At 36.0% G+C, this 18613-nt stretch overlaps 1 protein-coding gene across 1 annotated transcript; it reads right to left on the bottom strand.

The window, feature by feature from the left end:
* Nucleotides 1–14312: 14312 nt before the first annotated feature.
* LOC132309485 (3-ketoacyl-CoA synthase 20-like) lies at nucleotides 14313–16341 on the bottom strand. The gene is made up of 2 exons (XM_059807790.1): nucleotides 15745–16341; nucleotides 14313–15119 (listed from the first exon to the last, which is right to left on the bottom strand). The coding sequence occupies exons 1-2, from the start codon at nucleotides 16339–16341 to the stop codon at nucleotides 14313–14315; spliced, it is 1404 nt and encodes a 467-aa protein (XP_059663773.1).
* Between the last annotated feature and the right edge of the window lie 2272 nt (nucleotides 16342–18613).

Below are 18613 nucleotides of genomic sequence, written 5' to 3'. Positions count from 1 at the left end.
GTAACTTACTTATTTAGACGTGCTACGATGTTCCATGGCTTAAAAACATAGCCGATGCAAAATCCGACCCCCAAACGGGCAAAAAGGCAAAAATGGACTTGGAATGGAAAACATGGAATCCAAAAATACAAAATGGAATCAATTGACCGTTTGGCCCTTGGCCACACTTCATACAAGATTAATGAGACCCTATGAAAGAATGAGAATAGAATTCCCACACCCGATGCAACCATGGTGAAGCAATGACTTGCGATTTTTCAAGATTTTCACAATATTTCAAGAAGTTAAAAAGTACATAGAATACAATATAATGGTCATTGGCCTCCGGCCTCATCTCATACATATCAAATACATTGTAAAGAGTGTACTCATGTACACGCTACATATATGGAATCAAATAATACATATTTTGATACAAAAGATTGCAAATAGGCATTTTATGCTAACACTTGCATAAAATGGAAACTTAAAAACTATAAGCCATCCAAGGAGTAATGAGCATCACGAACCAAGTCTTCATACCTGAAAAATGTCCCCACTACGTGGGTGAGTAACATAAAGCTACTCGTAGGAAATGAGCATGCATCGACCTAACATTTTACAATTTTATCACCTTAAGGTGAAACATGTTAAAGGGGCTCATGCCACCTAACGTCTATGTCCAAGTGCGACTCGGGGAGCATCCTAAACTACCTTAGAGTGTTTCTAGCATAAATCACTTCATCTATGCCATTTAAACAATATGGAAGCACGTTATACAAAGCAACAAGATATAGGTTCTTAAAGGTATTAACTTGCAAACTCGAATACAGAAACAATTAAAGTGATCATGTCACCTAACGTCTATGTTCTAAATAAGTCTAAGGAATCATCCTAGGCCATGCTGAACAATCAAAATGCAAATTACAACTTCAATGCAGTCTAACCACATAAAAGCATATTATACAAGGCAACAAAATACAATTTCTTAAAGTTATCAGCTTGGAATCTAAAGCACGAAAACAACAGAAGTGGGTCATGCCACCTAGCGTCTATGTTATAAATGAATCAATAGGATCAATCCTAAGCTTTATTAGAACGTCAAAACACGATTTTTAATATCGACACAATTTAACCAACATTGGAACTTCCAATACAACGCATAAAGCACAATTTCGCAAAGTTAACATCATGTAACTTAAAATGGAACGACAAATAAGAAACAACAAGTTACAACATCATCTAGTTATCAACTTGAAAATAAAATGCGAAATCAAACAAAGTGGATACTCGGATGTCACGCCGGATCAGACCGACAACATAGTTACTTTAGGGTTACTAGCCCATGGGTAACCTCCCTATGTGCGTACTAGACTATATAGAGGGACTATCCCCCGTACTAGAACCACGTCCTAGCCATAGTCAAACAACGACATCCCCAAGTTTCCAAAATCAATAAGTTATGCAACAACGCATATATCAACTGGAATATGCAAGATAATCGACTATCTACTAAGCACAACCAAATTTGGAAACCTATACAATACATACTCTAAATCCACAACTAATATGATATGATGAATGTCGAATCTTTAGTGTGCGATTCGTTACACGCTATGCATGAATGATGTTAATTATGAAGTGTGCAAATCATTACGCAAGATAACAATATATTCAATATTGAAAACATAAGCTCATGAGTTTCAATACAACAATAAGGTAGAACTTTAATTAAATCATGTTAATTTAAATCCCAAGGTTCTAAAACAATTTCAAATAGTCCCAAATTAATATATACTAGTAAACAAGTCATGGCCAATACAAATATCAAGTTAAAACCTTAATTAAGCTAATGGGACCACATAATAGATTTTAATTAATTCTTTTAATTAAAATCTCTTGATTTTTAAACTTAACCGAATGCTCTCAAATTAACATATGTTGGAAAATATGCCAAGAACTAATGTAATATCACATTACAAGTTTATTTCATTCAATTTAAGGCCATGTGAATTAAACTTTCACTAAAGTTAAATATAAATTAAAAGTTGCAATTCTCATGCAATTAATCCTAATTTAATATATGTGAACAACTATACCTAAGCTTAATTTTCTAGCATGCCACAATACAATTCCAAGTTGTATATCACCATGAGGATTAAATTTTTAAACATAGAATTTAATTAAATAAAAGGTTTCAAAACCTAACCGAATATTCTAAATCAAATATATGTGAAGCTATATGGCATGTAAATCAAGAATATCAAGTCGGAATTTAAATAGAGTGAATAGTGCACTCGGGGCAAATTAATTAATAATTACAAATTTTCAAAACACTTCCAATTACTTTCAAATTCAACTATGCTGGAGAGCATGCTAAGGCCTAATTTAATATGCTAATACATATTGATTTCAAACTAGTTAAGGCCATATGATTTAATATTTTATTCAAGATCAATATTAAATAAAATCTTTATTACTTGTTCAATTTTCCTCAATTTAATATATGTCAATGACCATATTATAGAGTATTATATTACCATATTGCATGTTTAAAACAAGTCATAAGCAATCAGGAAAATCAAATCCAATACAAGAAAATTAAATAATAAAATCTCTAGATTTCATATTTATGCATACAATCAAGTTGTATAAGCATCAATAGCATGTTATATAACAAGAATTAAACCTATAACACCTCTTACCTCAATTTGAGATGAAAATCCCAAATCCCCACCCAATTGAAACGGCTCCGAATCCGACGAAACTCCTAAATTTTGTCGGGGACAACACGATATATATGAATCCCTAAGAAGCCCCATGAAAATCCAAACTTGACCTCAATCCCAAACTCGAAATTTGGTCAGAAATGGTTTCTAATAAGGGGTAATGGTAGAGCACGACGAGGCGAACAACAAATGTTAAGGCCGAAGACTTTTCATCAAAGAAAAGTGGATCAAAGGAGAAGAGAGAAAGTGGCAGCCATGGGAGGGAGCTTGGCCGGCCATGGGAGAGGAAGAAGAAGAAGAAATCTAATTTTTTTGTTCTTAAGTCCCATATTTATAGTAAGTCTCAAAAAGTGCCCCGAAAAGGCCCCGCCGGGTCCGGAAAAGTGAATTTTGAGCAAACGCACTCAAACGGAAAAACTCTGTGAACAAAAAAGATTTAAAATGAGAAAATATGAATAACTGAAGAAACAGCGTTAAAAATTGAGTCCCGAGCAGAAAGTTATGCCCCGAACAAGTTCGGCGGCAACCGGATCTAGAAACTCTGAAACTGGAGAAAAATGACCAGAAGGAAATTCTATGAGTCCGTGACTCGACGAAATGTGAAAATGAATCCCGTACAAGGATCTAGGCTCCAGACGAGACATTTTGTAATAACTTTCGTTAATTGCACAATGACCCTCACAAAAAGGGTTAACTGCGAAATTGCCCCAGAATGAAAATATCTTCCAAAAGATATTTTCTTAGATACCCCTGAAATAAAATATCTTCAAAAGATATTTACGAAAAATACACCAAGAAATAAAAAAGATTCTGAAGAATTGTGCATCTATGCCCCTGTGGACACCGGGAGCAACCATAATACTTTCTTGCAAAAGTAAAGATACGTAGTTCGAGGAAACCACTCAAGATGAAGGCACGTGAAGTCAAAAACCAACTCCGAGCATGAGAAGTGAGGTGGTGCCAAAAACTGACAAACGGAGATAAGACGAAATAGGAAAAATGACATAATAGAGAAAAGACGAAATAGCGCATAGTGTTCGAAAAAAGAAAAATGCGAAAATGACTCGGTCCTCAAAGGAAGTTGTCAATTCACATGAAATAGTCTCATAAACCAATTCTGAGCACTCGAGATGACACTAAGCAATACGAAACAGAGCTCAGAAAAGAAAATTAAACGAAAAAAATTCATTCGTAAAATTTCAGGAAAAAGGAAAAGAAGGCAAATGACCAGGTCGTTACAACCTACCCTCCTTAAAGGAATTTCGTCCCCGAAATTAGGAACATACCAGAAAGAACAGAATAATGACCGAATAAAAGGTCAAATCAAAGGACAGCTCACAACGCACTGAAGGACAAATCCTGAAGTCTAAAGATCAACTGAAGGAACGTGAAACCATGAACTAAGACAACACCCCATACGAGTCGGCACGTTAACTCAACGTCAACCACTAAGAGAATCCCAAGAAAATGAAACGTCAAACGCTGTGATATAAGAGAGTGACAAGGTAATACGAATAGTAACCAGAACCCGCCCACACTTACTCGTCAGTAAGGTAGCATGATAATATAAGGCACTAGTTCGAAACAAGCTCCAGAAGGGAACTTTTCGATACAAATGACATCAATGTCGAAAATGATCATTACCAAAGGCACTACGGAAACCAGGCATCTGTGAGAGTTGGGGTAGCTAATCCCAAAACTCTGACAACAATGACACTGGCACCATTACGCTTAAGGCCTTAGATCTAGAAGGCACGAAGGAAAAGGAAATGAAACGGTGCCTCCCTGGCCCACGTCTCAATCCACCAGACAAGGAAAAAAATAAGTGAATCGCAGTCCTCTACGCTCACATGAGCCATACTTGTATCAATCGACAGAACAGACAAGAAGGTTCCCGACATAGGTCCTTACAGAATGAATTTCTCCTATCTAAGGAAGAAACTCGTGAAACAAGAATGTATCTAAGGGATACAACAAATTCTAAGAGACAATGCCAAAACCCGACATAAAAGGGGACAGGTAGCATACAACATAGCAACAGACTATCTACTCACACAAGTAGTAAGATCACATAAAACATGTCAAAGTATATAGGAGAAGGACGTAAAGCATGATGATATGCTACATATAATCATGTCAAGATGAACAAACGTATACAATATACTTAGGTAGACAAGCATATACCACAGGTTAAGATGACAAACAGGTACCATGTGCTAAGGTAAACAAGCATATATCATATACTAAGACAGTCAAAGTATGCTTCTAAACAAGTTGCCACATAAGCAAATGGACATGTTGTTAACTCAAACCATGTTATCAAGAAGCATGTAAGTAAATGGTATGACAATACACGTGAATGAAAAATGTAAGGTATGCCGACATACATCGCATACAGTAATGCTAACACAAGCACACAAACATAATGTCACACCAAGACATGATACTAACCTAGACCATGTTATCAGGAAGCACATATACACCGAAAGCATGCGTAACAATAATAATAGGCGTCTCACAACATTTAAGCATGTTAACATGTTATCATACAAGACATGTTATCAAACAAGGCATGTTATTAAGATACAAATGACATATCAAAGCAAAACAACATGAGCATGATATGCACCAAAAACTCGTCGTCCAAGGTATTCGAACTCGGACGCTTTGATACCACTTGAAACGGCCCAAGTTTTTCAACCCGGTACGTCATTGATGAACCGAAAGATGACCCAATAACGGATCCAAAATGTGGAAGCAAAAGACAAAACAATGGTCTCTAGAGATACAACATGGCTCTAAGACACCATTATGACCCTCAACGAGGTCACGGAACCCAAAGGAATCAAATGGGGAAGCAACGTTTCAAAAACGAACAAGAATGAACCTAGGGGAAAAATTGTCATTTTTAGCTTTAAAGTGGGTGCCACCGAGCACACCATTGGAAAGACAATAAAAAATTAATAAATTTAGACTCAAGAATCACTTGATTCGGAGTCCGGATGAAGGAGATATGGCTAACGGAAGAAGAAGGGGCAAAACGGTCAAAAAGTGCCAACTATAGATCATCTAACCGGTTAGGAGACCTTCCTAACCGGTTAGGAGCCAAAAACAGTGACAAAAACGCTGCCCACACTCATGTAACTGGTTACGAGATCCCATCTAACCGTTTAGATGTGAAGAGGCAGTAAGGGTGCGACCCAAAAACCTGGCAGCAGGGGTTTTTCCAGAAAAAATGGAAATTTGAGGGCCAAACTGACATTTTCTAGAAAAACTTAAAGAAGAAACCCCCATCAAAATTGAGTTTTCTATACGAATCATGAGAAAAATTGAAAAAAACTCATTGTGAAATGCCCAAAATGCCCTCCCAAGAAAACTGGTCCAGAGGGTCCAAAAAGCTGCTAAATTTAAAAACTGAGAGCTGAACTTCGGATGCGATTTTCGATGCCAAGATGGCATTTTCTAAAAAAACACGAAAAAGAAACCTCCTCTAAAGTCACGTTCTCTATTCAACCATGTTGAAAGAAGGAAATAAAACTGAATTTAAAAGACTAGAATACCCCTAGATCAGAATATGCAATAAAAACGCAAAATGAGTCCGTTGGAGGCTCAAAACACAAACGATGAGGTTTTGCCCGGAAACGACTATGCACGTAAACGTAACTTACCTATTTAGACGCGCTATAATGGTCCATGGCTTAAAAACATAGCCGATGCAAAATCCGACCCCCCAACGGGCAAAAAGGCAAAAATGGACTTGGAATGGAAAACATGGAATCCAAAAATACAAAATGGAGTCAATTGACCGTATGGCCCTTAGCCACACTTCATACAAGATTAATGAGACCCTATGAAAGAATGAGAATAGAATTCCCACACCCGATGCAACCATGGTGAAGCAATGACTTGCGATTTTTCAAGATTTTCACAATATTTCATGAAGTTAAAGAGTACATAGAATACAATATAATGGTCATTGGCCTCCAGCCTCATCTCATACATATCAAATACATTGTAAAGAGTGTACTCATGTACACACTACATATTTAGAATCAAATAATACATATTTTGATACATAAGGTTACAAAGAGGCATTTTATGCTAACACTTGCATAAAATGGAAACTTAAAAACTATAAGCCATCCAAAGAGCAATGAGCACCACGAACCAAGTCTTCATACCTGAAAAATGTCCCCACTACGTGGGTGAGTAATATAAAGCTACTCGTAGGAAATGAGCATGCATCGACCTAGCATTTTACAATTTTATCACCTTAAGGTGAAACATGTTAAAGGGGCTCATGCCACCTAACGTCTATGTCCAAGTGAGACTCGGGGTGCCTTACAGTGTTTCTAGCATAAATCACATCATTTATGCCATTTAAATAATATGAAAGCACGTTATACAAAGCAACAAGATATAGGTTCTTAAAGGTATTAACTTACAAACTCGAATACAGAAACAACTAAAGTGATCATGTCACCTAACGCCTATGTTCCAAATAAGTCTAAGGAATCATCCTAGGCCATGCTGAACAATCAAAACGCAAATTACAACTTTAATGCAGTCTAACCACATAAAAGCATATTATACAAGGCAACAAAATACAATTTCTTAAAGTTATCAGTTTGGAATCTAAAGCACGAAAACAATAGAAGTGGGTCATGCCACCTAACGTCTATGTTATAAATGAATCAATAGGATCAATCCTAAGCTTTATTAGAAAGTCAAAACACGATTTTCAATATCGATGCGATTCGTTACACGCTATGCATGAATGATGTTAATTATGAAGTGTGCAAATCATTACGCAAGATAACAATATATTCAATATTGAAAACATAAGCTCATGAGTTTAAATACAACAACACGGTAGAACTTTAATTAAATCATGTTAATTTAAATCCCAAGGTTCTAAAACAATTTCAAATAGTCCCAAATTAATATATACTAGTAAACAAGTCATGGCCAATACAAATATCAAGTTAAAACCTTAATTAAGCTAATGTGACCACAAAATAGATTTTAATTAATTCTTTTAATCAAAATCTCTTGATTTTCAAACTTAACCGAATGCTCTTAAATTAACCTATGTTGGAAAACATACCAAGAACTAATGTAATATCATATTATAAGTTTATTTCATTCAATTTAAGACCATGTGAATTAAACTTTCACTAAAGTTAAATATAAATTAAAAGTTGCAATTCTCATGCAATTAATCCTAATTTAATATTGTGAACAACTAAACCTAAGCTTAATTTTCTAGTATGCCACAATACAATTCCAAGTTGTATATCATCATGAAGATTAAATCTTAAATATGGAATTTAATTAAATAAAAGGTTTCAAAACCTAACCGAATATTCTAAATCAAATATATGTGAAGCTATATGGCATGTAAATCAAGAATATCAGGTCAGAATTTAAATAGGGTGAATAGTGCACTCGAGGCAAATTAATTAGTTAAATTAATTAATAATTAGAAATTTTCAAAATACCTCCAATTACTTTCAAATTCAACTATGTTGGAGAGCATGCTAAGACCTAATTTAATATGCTATCACATATTGATTTTAAACTAGTTAAGGCCATATGATTTAATATTTTATTCAAGATAAATATTAAATAAAATCTTTATTACTTGTTCAATTTCCTTCAATTTAATATATGTCAATGACCATATTATAGAGTATTATATTACTATGCTACATGTTTAAAACAAGTCATAAGCAATCGGGAAAATCAAATCCAATACAAGAAAATTAAATAATAAAATCTTTAGATTTCATATTTAAGCATGCAATCAAGTTGTATAAGCATCAATAGCATGTTATATAACAAGAATTAAACCTATAACACCTCCTACCTCAATTTGAGATGAAAATCCCAAATCCCTACCGAATTGAAACGGCTCCGAATCCGACGAAACTCCTAGGTTTTGTCGGGGACAATACGATCTATATGAATCCCCAAGAAGTCCCATGAAAATCCAAACTTGACCTCAATTCCGAACTCGAAATTTGGTCAGAAATGGTTTCTAATAAGGGGTAATGGTAGAGCACGACGAGGCAAACAACAAATGTTAAAGCCGAATACTTTTCATCAAAGAAAAGTGGATCAAAGGAGGAAAGAGAAAGTGGCAGCCATGGGAGGGAGCTTGGCCGGCCATGGGAGAGGAAGAAGAAGAAGAAATCTGATTTTTTTGTTCTTAAGTTCCATATTTATAGTAAGTCTCAAAAAGTGCCCCGAAAGGGCCCCGCCGGGTCCAGAAAAGTGGATTTTGAGCAAACGCGCTCAAACAGAAAAGCTCTATGAACAAAAAAAAAATTAAAATGAGAAAATATGAACAACGGAAGAAACAGCGTTGAAAACTGAGTCCCGAGCAGAAAGTTATGCCCCGAACAAGTTCGGCGGCAACGGGGTCTAGAAACTCTGAAACTAGAGAAAAATGACTAGAAGGAAATTCTATGAGTCCATAACTCGATGAAATATAAAAATGAATCCCGGACGAGATCTAGGCTCCAGACGAGACATTTTGTAATAACTTTCGTTAATTGCACAATGATCTCTACAAAAAGGGTTAACTGCGAAACTGCCCCAGAATGAAAATATCTTCCAAAAGATATTTTCTTAGATTCCCCTGAAATAAAATATGTTCAAAAGATATTTATGAAAAACACCCCAAGAAATGAAAAAGATTCTAAAAAATTGTGCATCTATGCCCCTGTGGACAACGGGAGCAATCAGAGTACTTTCTTACAAAAGTAAAAATACGTATTTCGAGGAAACCACTCAAGATGAAGACACGTGAAGTCAAAAACCAACTCCGAGCATGAGAAGTGAGGTGGTGCCAAAAACTGACAAACGGAGATAAGATGAAATAAGGAAAATGACAGAATAGGGAAAAAACGAAATAGCGCATAGTGTTCGAAAAATGAAAAATGCAAAAATGACTCGGTCCTCAAAGGAAGTTGTCAATTCACATGAAAGAGTCTCAGAAACCAATTCTGAGCACTCGAGATAACACTAAGCGACACGAAACAGAGCTTAGAAAAGAAAATTAAACGAAAAAAATTCATTCGTAAAATTTCAGGAAAAAGGAAAGGAAGGCAAATGACCGGGTCGTTACAATCAGTCACAGCTGTGACATTGGGTGCAGTACGTTTTCTCAAAAGTTGGGAGGTTTGAATTTGAATTTAAAGTTCCCAGGTTAATCTGAGCAGTTGAGTTAGTCAGCGCGTGAGGTTTACTCATAATTGCAGTCTTGGCAACTTCATCCTCGCTGCCTGGGGGCTACCGGAGTCCAGCAACAATCTCCTTCAGCTCAAGGAACAAGGCTGAAAAAGTAGAAGCCTCCTTCAACATGTCTTGAACCTTTGCCAGCTCCAACTCTTTCTGTAACGACCCAAACTCGGGGGTCCGAACCGTTAGCCGGGTCCTCACTCGAACCCGAGGTCACCTACGTCAAACTCAACATTTCTAGGGTCAAAACATCACCATTACCCTTGAATTGTGTCTTTAGGAAGTCTCAAAACACATCTCAATGATTAACATGATAAATACCAGAAGATAGATGAAGAATGGCCAAACAACTTCATTTCGGTCGACCGAAGTGGAGCTTCAGTCGGCCGAAATGAGCTCCCTTACTTCGGTCGACCGAAGTGCTGTTTCGGTCGGCCGAAACCTAAGATCTCGAGAGCATGAAATTGGTTCGGTCGACCGATGTGCCATTTCGGTCGACCGAAATGGCTTCTTCGAGCCCTGTTCCTATAACTGAAGTGCTGCACTTGGGAGATGAAGGAGAAACTGAAATGGGGACTTTAAAATGATCTAAACTTGTCCCCAAACATTCAGAAAATGTAACATACTATAATCATGGACAAATATACCAATCCTTGATCCCATTACAACATCATTTGATTCATCTACATGGAGGTTATACATAATCTTTGCCATTATCTTAATTTACATCAAGATGGTTTTAAACTTCAAGTTATAACACAATTTGCATGCAAAAAAAAAAAGTCGGTACATTGCATATCATGTGCTGCACAAAATAAGTTCAAGTCTTTACAAAATGTTCTGAAGATGCCTCCAAGTTCTCTTAAGTCTGTGGTGGATTATCATCCGCTAATTCCTTGTCATGTCCTGAAAAATGTTAAATATAATGGGGTGAACAAATTGCTCAATAGGTGGTACCTAAGACACATTTTGTGGCCCCGTGAATCCAAACAATGAATAGGACAATGGGGAAGCGGGATCATACCATGTCGGAAAAATACAACATCATTTCCAATCTCAACATAAACAACACGATGCAATGCATTCCGATATCGATCTCCATTTTCAACATTCAAATCCATCACTTTTCAAACTGTTAATGTAACCCCCTTTGGTACCCTCTCAGCATCGAGAGAAGGATTGGCTATTACCCCTAACCGTTGGTACCTCTGCAGTGTCATTTGGGGCCCATATAGCTTAACCACGTTAGGGCAATCTCCCTAGTTCCCTTTAGGTTACATTAACTTACCGGCCCTTTGGTAACTTCGCGGCGACCGAGTTTTGATAAAACACTATAATCGAAACTTCTTTCCCAAATTTTCCCTTTTTTCGTTCCAAAATACTTTTCCCGTTTTCATGCCCCATAGTATGCATGTATGTCTCATGTTCATAATGCCATGGAAATAAGGAATTTTATACTACACAATTGAACATTCTCTACAAGTATTTTAAGAAGAGTTCACATGCTATCACATACCATCTCTAGCAAGTTTTATAACATAATAGGCATGTAAGATCAACAATTAGATAAAAGGATTAACACATAAGCATGTTGTTGTACAATCCAAATGGCACATATGATCATAAACTTCACATACAACATTTACATCATCTTCAAGACAAATAATTCAAAAACAAACATGCTTTGCAACAATTTATGAAATATAATTCATAAGGGAACAAGAAAAACATGGATTAGGAACCCCTACCTCAAAATTGTGCAAAACACTCAAAATGGGTCAAGATTTTTGGAAATCCTAGGGAGGCCTAAAGCTGAAATTGCTGGTATGGATTTGAAGGCCTCATCGTGGGCTTCAATTTGCCGCAAACAGCTTTCAAAAACTCCAAGTATTGTGGGAGAAATCTAGGATCAAAGTTTGACACAAAGAAAAAGAAAAATGAAAAAGAAGTGGGAGGAAGAGAGATCTACGGGAGTGAGAGAGAGAATTGAGGAAATGAGAACAAAATGTGGTCTCTAACTCTTTTGTGAGATAATGGTGGGTCCCACCTATTTTTTTTTATTTTCCCTTTAGCTTTTGTCTTTAATTCTACACCACACAATTACATATAATGCTCCACCACACAAATGTCACATAAAATAAAATGCATAAAATGTAAACGGACCCAACAAAATCCCAATGCACAACAGTACTGGTAGCGGGTACCATACGAGACCGTCTGGCCCAAAAAAAATGAAAAAAAATGGGAAAATGACAACCTTACATTTCAAAGAGTGCCGAACTCAATGAGATGCCCCAACAAGTCCTCGACACACCCGGCACACCCCACGGCGTCTGGCGCGCAAAACGTGAAATGACGAAAATACCCTCGCATCAACAGAATTCTAGAAAAAAATGAAAAATGCCAAAAATTGGAAACATCACACTTTCTCTCGAAGGAGAAACTTGAGCTTTGAATTTTCTTCAATGAGCTCGAATTTTGTAGCATCCATAACCGCCACATCGATACCATCCGGAAGAAAGACCACATCACTAACTTCAAGTCTAGAGGGATTTAGGGATTTTAGAGCCTGTCATTTTGCAATGCATGCCTAACCCTCTACTTTGTAGCTCCTGTAACTGTGAGTGAACGTGTGAACATATGGTTAGGATCATTATTTCTTGGTGTGTTGGGAGGGTTTGGATTCATGGGTGGTGAACGTGGATGAGGGTATTCAGGTTCCTTACCTACAGTTTTCGTGGGTAGAAGTGGAGGTTTGGATGTATATGGGGGTTTGAGATGGGTGTCAACTTTCCTTTGCGCAGTTAGGGAACTAAGTGCTGTTTTGTATTTGGGACTATTGTTCAGGTGGTTCGGTTTGGAAGAGTGGTGGTGAGAATTGATATTGCTAGTTGATAAGAATGGTGGTTTCAGGTGATTCGGTGGCCGGCGATGAGGATCTGGGAGTCAGGGGCAGCTCGATGTAACTCGGGGCCTTAGGCGAAAAAAAAAAATTGGCCTTTTCATATCATAATATGTGATATATTAATTATTAAATAATAATTATTTAAAAATCATCATTGCTTTAAAAAATATGGGTAAAAATAGTTACAAGACTCATAACTCACAAATAAATATACAAATATATGAAAAATATAAATATATACAAATTTATAATAACAAAAATTAGTAAAACTAAATAATAATTAAATAAAAAGAACCTGATTTAGAAATTTGAAAATTCTTCAAGTGCGTTCAAATTGAGATTTGAGACTAATGAATATTGAGTCGAGAAGAAAGAAAATTATAAAGCTGTAATGAGAGAAGACTAAGAAAGGAGATGACTTGTAATTTGTGGAATTTGCTGAGAGATGAGAGAAAGAATGTGAGTATAAGGAATAGGGAAAAATAAAATAAAATAAAATATATAAAAAGAGAATCCGAAAAGTTTCTTCACTTCCCAATACAACGGCTAAAAGTGGTGCAACTTACCCAAAAAATATAATATATAATGCTGGTGTAAAAAATAACGTGTATAAAAAAAGTGTATAAGATAGACAAAGAAAAAATATATTATTTAAAAATATAAATATTTGGCCCATATTACGTGTGTGTAATGATTAGGGTTTGGTTTACTCAACAACCGTGAATGAGGATGAGAGAGAAATTGTGAAAAAAATGAGATATTTTGGGAGATAAATTTTAAAAAAAAAAAAATGAGATATTTTGGGAGATAAATTTAAAAAAAAAAAAAATGAGATATTTTGGGAGATAAATAATTTCTCTCTTGAATGAAAAGGCACGAATGGATAAGGAGAGATAAAACAATTATAATATATTAAATGCATTTAAAAATGAGATATTTTAGGAGATAAATTTTTTAGAATTAATGTTCAATTAGGAAACAATTATAATATATTATATAGACGGTAACTATAATATTTTGGGGCCTTTTTATTAGTTGGGGCCTTCGACGATCGCCTAACTCACCTAAGCCTCGAGCCGCCCCTGCTGGGAGTTTCATGGTTTGGTTTTTAAATGCATTCATTGTTGTCAAACCAAACTTGGGTTTTTTTTTTAATAGATTCCCCCCTCCTATTACACATGACCGAATCTTGGTTGCCCTACTAATATAGAGCATTGGAGTGAGGGAATCGATCTAAAAACCAACATATCATATACTTACGAAAGAATTGTTGCATTAATTACTTCTGAAACAAAGCGATTTCTTGTATGTTGACACAAACTCGATAAAAAACATAACAAACGCACCAAATTTTAAAAATTAGTACAAACTATAAAGTTCCACAAAAGATTGAAATACTTCCTAACATAGAGAGAGATAAAAACAACCTAGTAAAATGATCTATTGAGTCATGCCTATTTGGAGAGTTCAAAATGATAAGGGAATGACCCAACTTGAACTTTCTTATGCAAGTCCACAGGAAACTCGTCAATCTCAGCCCTCCATGGATTCATCTCCTCAGGATCAACGGTCCTCATCGCACGCCACACCACACTACAACACTTGAACCCGGACCCAAAAGCAATCTGCCACACACGATCACCACTCTTGATCCTCCCTTTTGCCTCACCATATGCGAGCTCATACCACACTGAACTACTGGATGTATTCCCAAACCTATAGAGAGTCATTCTAGAAGCTTCCATATCTTTATCACTCAACCCCAAGTTTCTCTGCACTTCATCCAGTACTGGCTTGGCGCCAACATGTGCGAAAAAGTGATCAAACGCCTTCTTGAAATTCGGAACGTACGGCTTGATCTCTGCCACGTGGAGCTGTCTTACTAGGTAGTTTGTGATGTAGAGGATTTGTTCGGATACGGGAAGGACCAGGAGTCCCAGTGTGGTCATGTTGGATTCAACGGCTTTGATTGCCGAGGCCACGAGATCTCTGGTGACAGTGATGCCCAAGTGTCCTTCCTGATCTTCTTCATGTATAATGCAGTTGTATGAACGGTCGCAATGGGAAGTGTTGATTTGGACGGTGTGGATAAGCTGGTACTTTGATGAAGGTCGATCGGACGGTCGGTTTGAGAGTAGGGTAGCGGCCCCACCAACCCGGAATAAACAGTTGATTAGGAACTTAGAGGGGTCGCTACCAAAGTAACAGTTTTGGGTGATGTTCTCTGTACTTACCACCAGAGCATAGGTGTTACGGTGTACCTGTTGATCACACAATCAAAACTCAGGCTATACACACACACACACACATATATATATATGTAAGTCTATAAATATAAAATGAGCTACAAGATTGTAAATTAATGTTTTGTAACTTGGATCACGAAACTCCAAGCTCTATATATCATTAAGTTTTAACTCAATATTTATTGTGCTTAATTGATTCATGATTTATGTTTTATTTCATAAATATATGGATCAATTCTGATTGTTTCTTTTTCTCTTGATTCTTTTTCGATCAAGATATAGATCTTGTTTATTGATTAACTAAAATGTGCAAAAAAGTTTATTTGTTTTTGTGCCGGTATATGTGCATATAAGTATGTATGCACAAATATGTATCATCCACTAAGCACAGAGAATTGTGGGAACAAATAAAAATTATTTACCAACACGTAGCTGTTTACTAACTTGCTCAGATATATTCTTTCGAAAAAAAAAACTTGCTCGGATATATACATAGGTAAATATATATATATATATATATATATATATATATATTAGACATTATGTACTTATATGTGCATATATAGGTGTGTATGGTGCCCTCCCATACATATATGTGTGTTGTACGTCTGTGTGCATATATGGGCAAGGAGATACCAACCTGAAGGAGCTGTTTGGCAAGAGTGATTGAAATGAGTCCAGCAGTGCACCCCATACCCGCAAGATTAAAGCTCAAAAGATTGTCTCTAAGCTTGTATCGGTTCACTACCATGCTAGAAAGAGATGGCACCACATTAAAAATACAGCAATTCACCACTAATATCCCTATATCCATGCATTTCACTCCTGTCTTCGCTAATAGCTCATCTATGGCCCCAAACATCATCATCTCTGCCTCTTTTCTAGCCTCTTCCAAGCAAACGTTCAGAGGATCTCTCATAAGGGCCTCCGGCAAGTATGTCGAGTCACCAAGCCCTGACCTCTCCATTGTTTTCTTCATGAACGCCACAGTCTCCTCCGATAAATTTAAATAGCGCGTGGCTCGCTCCAAGGCCCCTTCTTTGGAGCACGAAAGGGCCAACGGGGGTTTGTGACACGCAAAATTGACCAAGTAAACGTTGCGAGATGGCTTTGTCATGAAAAAATGTGATAGGAGGAGAATCATTAGGGTTAGGCACAAAAATGGTGCAATGAAGGTGAGGTTATAGAGGTTCATGGCCTCTAAGAGATCATTGAAAGCTAAGGTGATGATGGACATGTTTGGAGTGATGGAATAGCTAGTAAAACTATCAAGTTTGCGTTTGGAGATTATTTGTATTTCAACTCTTTGGAAATGGTTCGAAATTTCTCTTATTGCTTTCAAATTTGTGGAAGAGATAGAAAATGGACTCTGAATGGGAAGTATATATTGAGATGGGTTTTGAAGAGACTATCCAGAACCCTAATAATGACCTAACCCTAATTGTTAGTATATGACTGAGCTTCTTTGGATTTCACAAAGTGTTGAGATTGGTGTTTGATATATACACAGCTATGATACAGCTGAATGGAAATGAAAGCAGCTGGCTTTGTACTAGGATTAGTTATTATGACAAGTAAAGGTTGGAAGGAACTTCTTTTCTTCTCAACGACAATAAGGTCTCATTAATTTTCGAAAAGTACGAATAGGCCGTCCTAGTAGAAGAAAGAAAGAGACGTTTCTGAATTGATTATAGCGAGACTTATTAAAAAAACTTTCGTATATTTGATATGCAGTTGAAAAACTTTCATAAATTTGATATACAGTCAATATTTCAATAGTGCTTGAAATGGTATATTGTGTAGTAACTCTTAACGTCAAGCAATTGTGTTCGTCAGGGTGTGGGGGAGTTTTCGGATTTTGTATTATTGTTTAATTTGGACGGATGGGGTCCATCATTAGCCCACCATTAATGCTTGGCACGCATCATTGCGAATGTCACGAGAGAAATAATATATATATATATATATATATATATATATATATATATATAGATATATTAGCAAGTAGCATGGCTTGTACCAGCATGAATTTGTGAAAAATAAATGAGGGAATGGTGGAGTGTTGGTGAAAATCAGTATAGATGAGTGGAGTCTTCATTATTTCTCTCTTTGCTTGGCTTATTCAAATCTGTTGCGCTCTCTCTATATTTTCTTCTATATTTATATTACGTTATTCGTACGAGTTTATGTCATGAGGAAAAAAATAACTATTTATATTATAATATTTTTGTTCATTATTTTACGAGAATTAAATTGTTGAGTTTGAAGCTTAGTAAATACAAAATTATTTATAATTTATACTTTTGTAAATCTGAAATTTTGTGTCCACCCAATACTCTTTGTGACTCCGAAATTTCGCAACATGAACTTAAAGCGTCACGAAGATTTGATACTCTTTGTGAATCCAAAGCTTCACAAAAACTTGTTGAACTTAAGACCTTTGCAATAAGTACTATTTGCGAGTATGAAATTTCACAAAATAAAATAAGAATTGGTTTTAGTAAACAGGATTTTTTTTTTTTTTTTTTAACTTATATTTTGGTTTTTGGTGAGACATGATACATATATGAAATGGTGTAACAGAAAACAAGGTGTTTGCTATAAGAATTGAAAAGTTAACTAATCACCAAGCCACTTATTCTTTCTTGATGTATAAGTTGACTATTACTTATAAATATGATTTTTTTTCTTGTTTTTTTTAGGTAAAAGGGTAAGCTTTGATAAATAAAAGAAGAATGTACAAGAGGTCCTGGACATTACAAACCATAGGCTAAGACAACAAGTGCTGTCACAAGATCACCTAAGGTATAGCAAAAACATAATACAGCACCTATGTACATTCTAATACATCACATCTGCATATCAAGAGTGTAAAATTGTTCCATTGAGCTCGTTCCAAATCCGCTTTCAATATCTCCATTCTCAACATCAATATATCAGCATAATAATACCATTTAATCAATTAAGAACCAGGACTGACCATTTGCATATGAACAACCTTGAAGAAACAACTGGTGTAGGGGTGTAGTGCTTCAGGAGATCCAATCCTTCAATCTAGTATGAGCACAGAAGATTCATCGGTTCTTGAGTGAGTAGTTTGCCATTCTCGTCACTTCAAACAGCAGGTTAACATTTCAGCTCATGTTGTATACCTCATTTCTATAATAAATATATAATTTTAAGTGTGTTATTTTATCATTTATATATAGTGTTTTAATAATGTCGAATCTTATCAAATCTTTAAAAATCTCTACCACATGGATTAATCTCGATACCATGGATCTTGGAGATACAATTAACATGGAAAACTAAGCATCCGTGCAGGACCGCGCAAAGGTAATGATTTTCTTTGCCATCATTTACAAAAAGAATTAAAACTGAGTACCTAATAGTTAAGGACTCACTCACACTAAAACTCAATTTGACTAGATACACCTGCGATTGTAGGATTTTAAAATCATAAGTATAATTTAGCTCTATTCAAAACCAGCTCATAATTAAAACAAAGT

Source organism: Cornus florida, unplaced genomic scaffold (assembly GCF_030987335.1).
Source record: "Cornus florida cultivar Cherokee Brave unplaced genomic scaffold, ASM3098733v1 CherokeeBrave_3.0.0_Hap2_Chr05, whole genome shotgun sequence".
Taxonomy (NCBI): Eukaryota; Viridiplantae; Streptophyta; class Magnoliopsida; order Cornales; family Cornaceae; genus Cornus; species Cornus florida.
This window is presented reverse-complemented; position numbering and strand designations above follow the sequence as displayed.

Bases quoted from the DNA above. Each gene is read 5' to 3' on its own strand.
- LOC132309485 (XM_059807790.1), bottom strand. From the start codon at position 16,341: ATGTCCATCATCACCTTAGCTTTCAATGATCTCTTAGAGGCCATGAAC. The intron at 15,120-15,744 runs GTTGGTATCTCC...TGTGATCAACAG, and splicing joins TTGCCAAACAGCTCCTTCAG to GTACACCGTAACACCTATGC.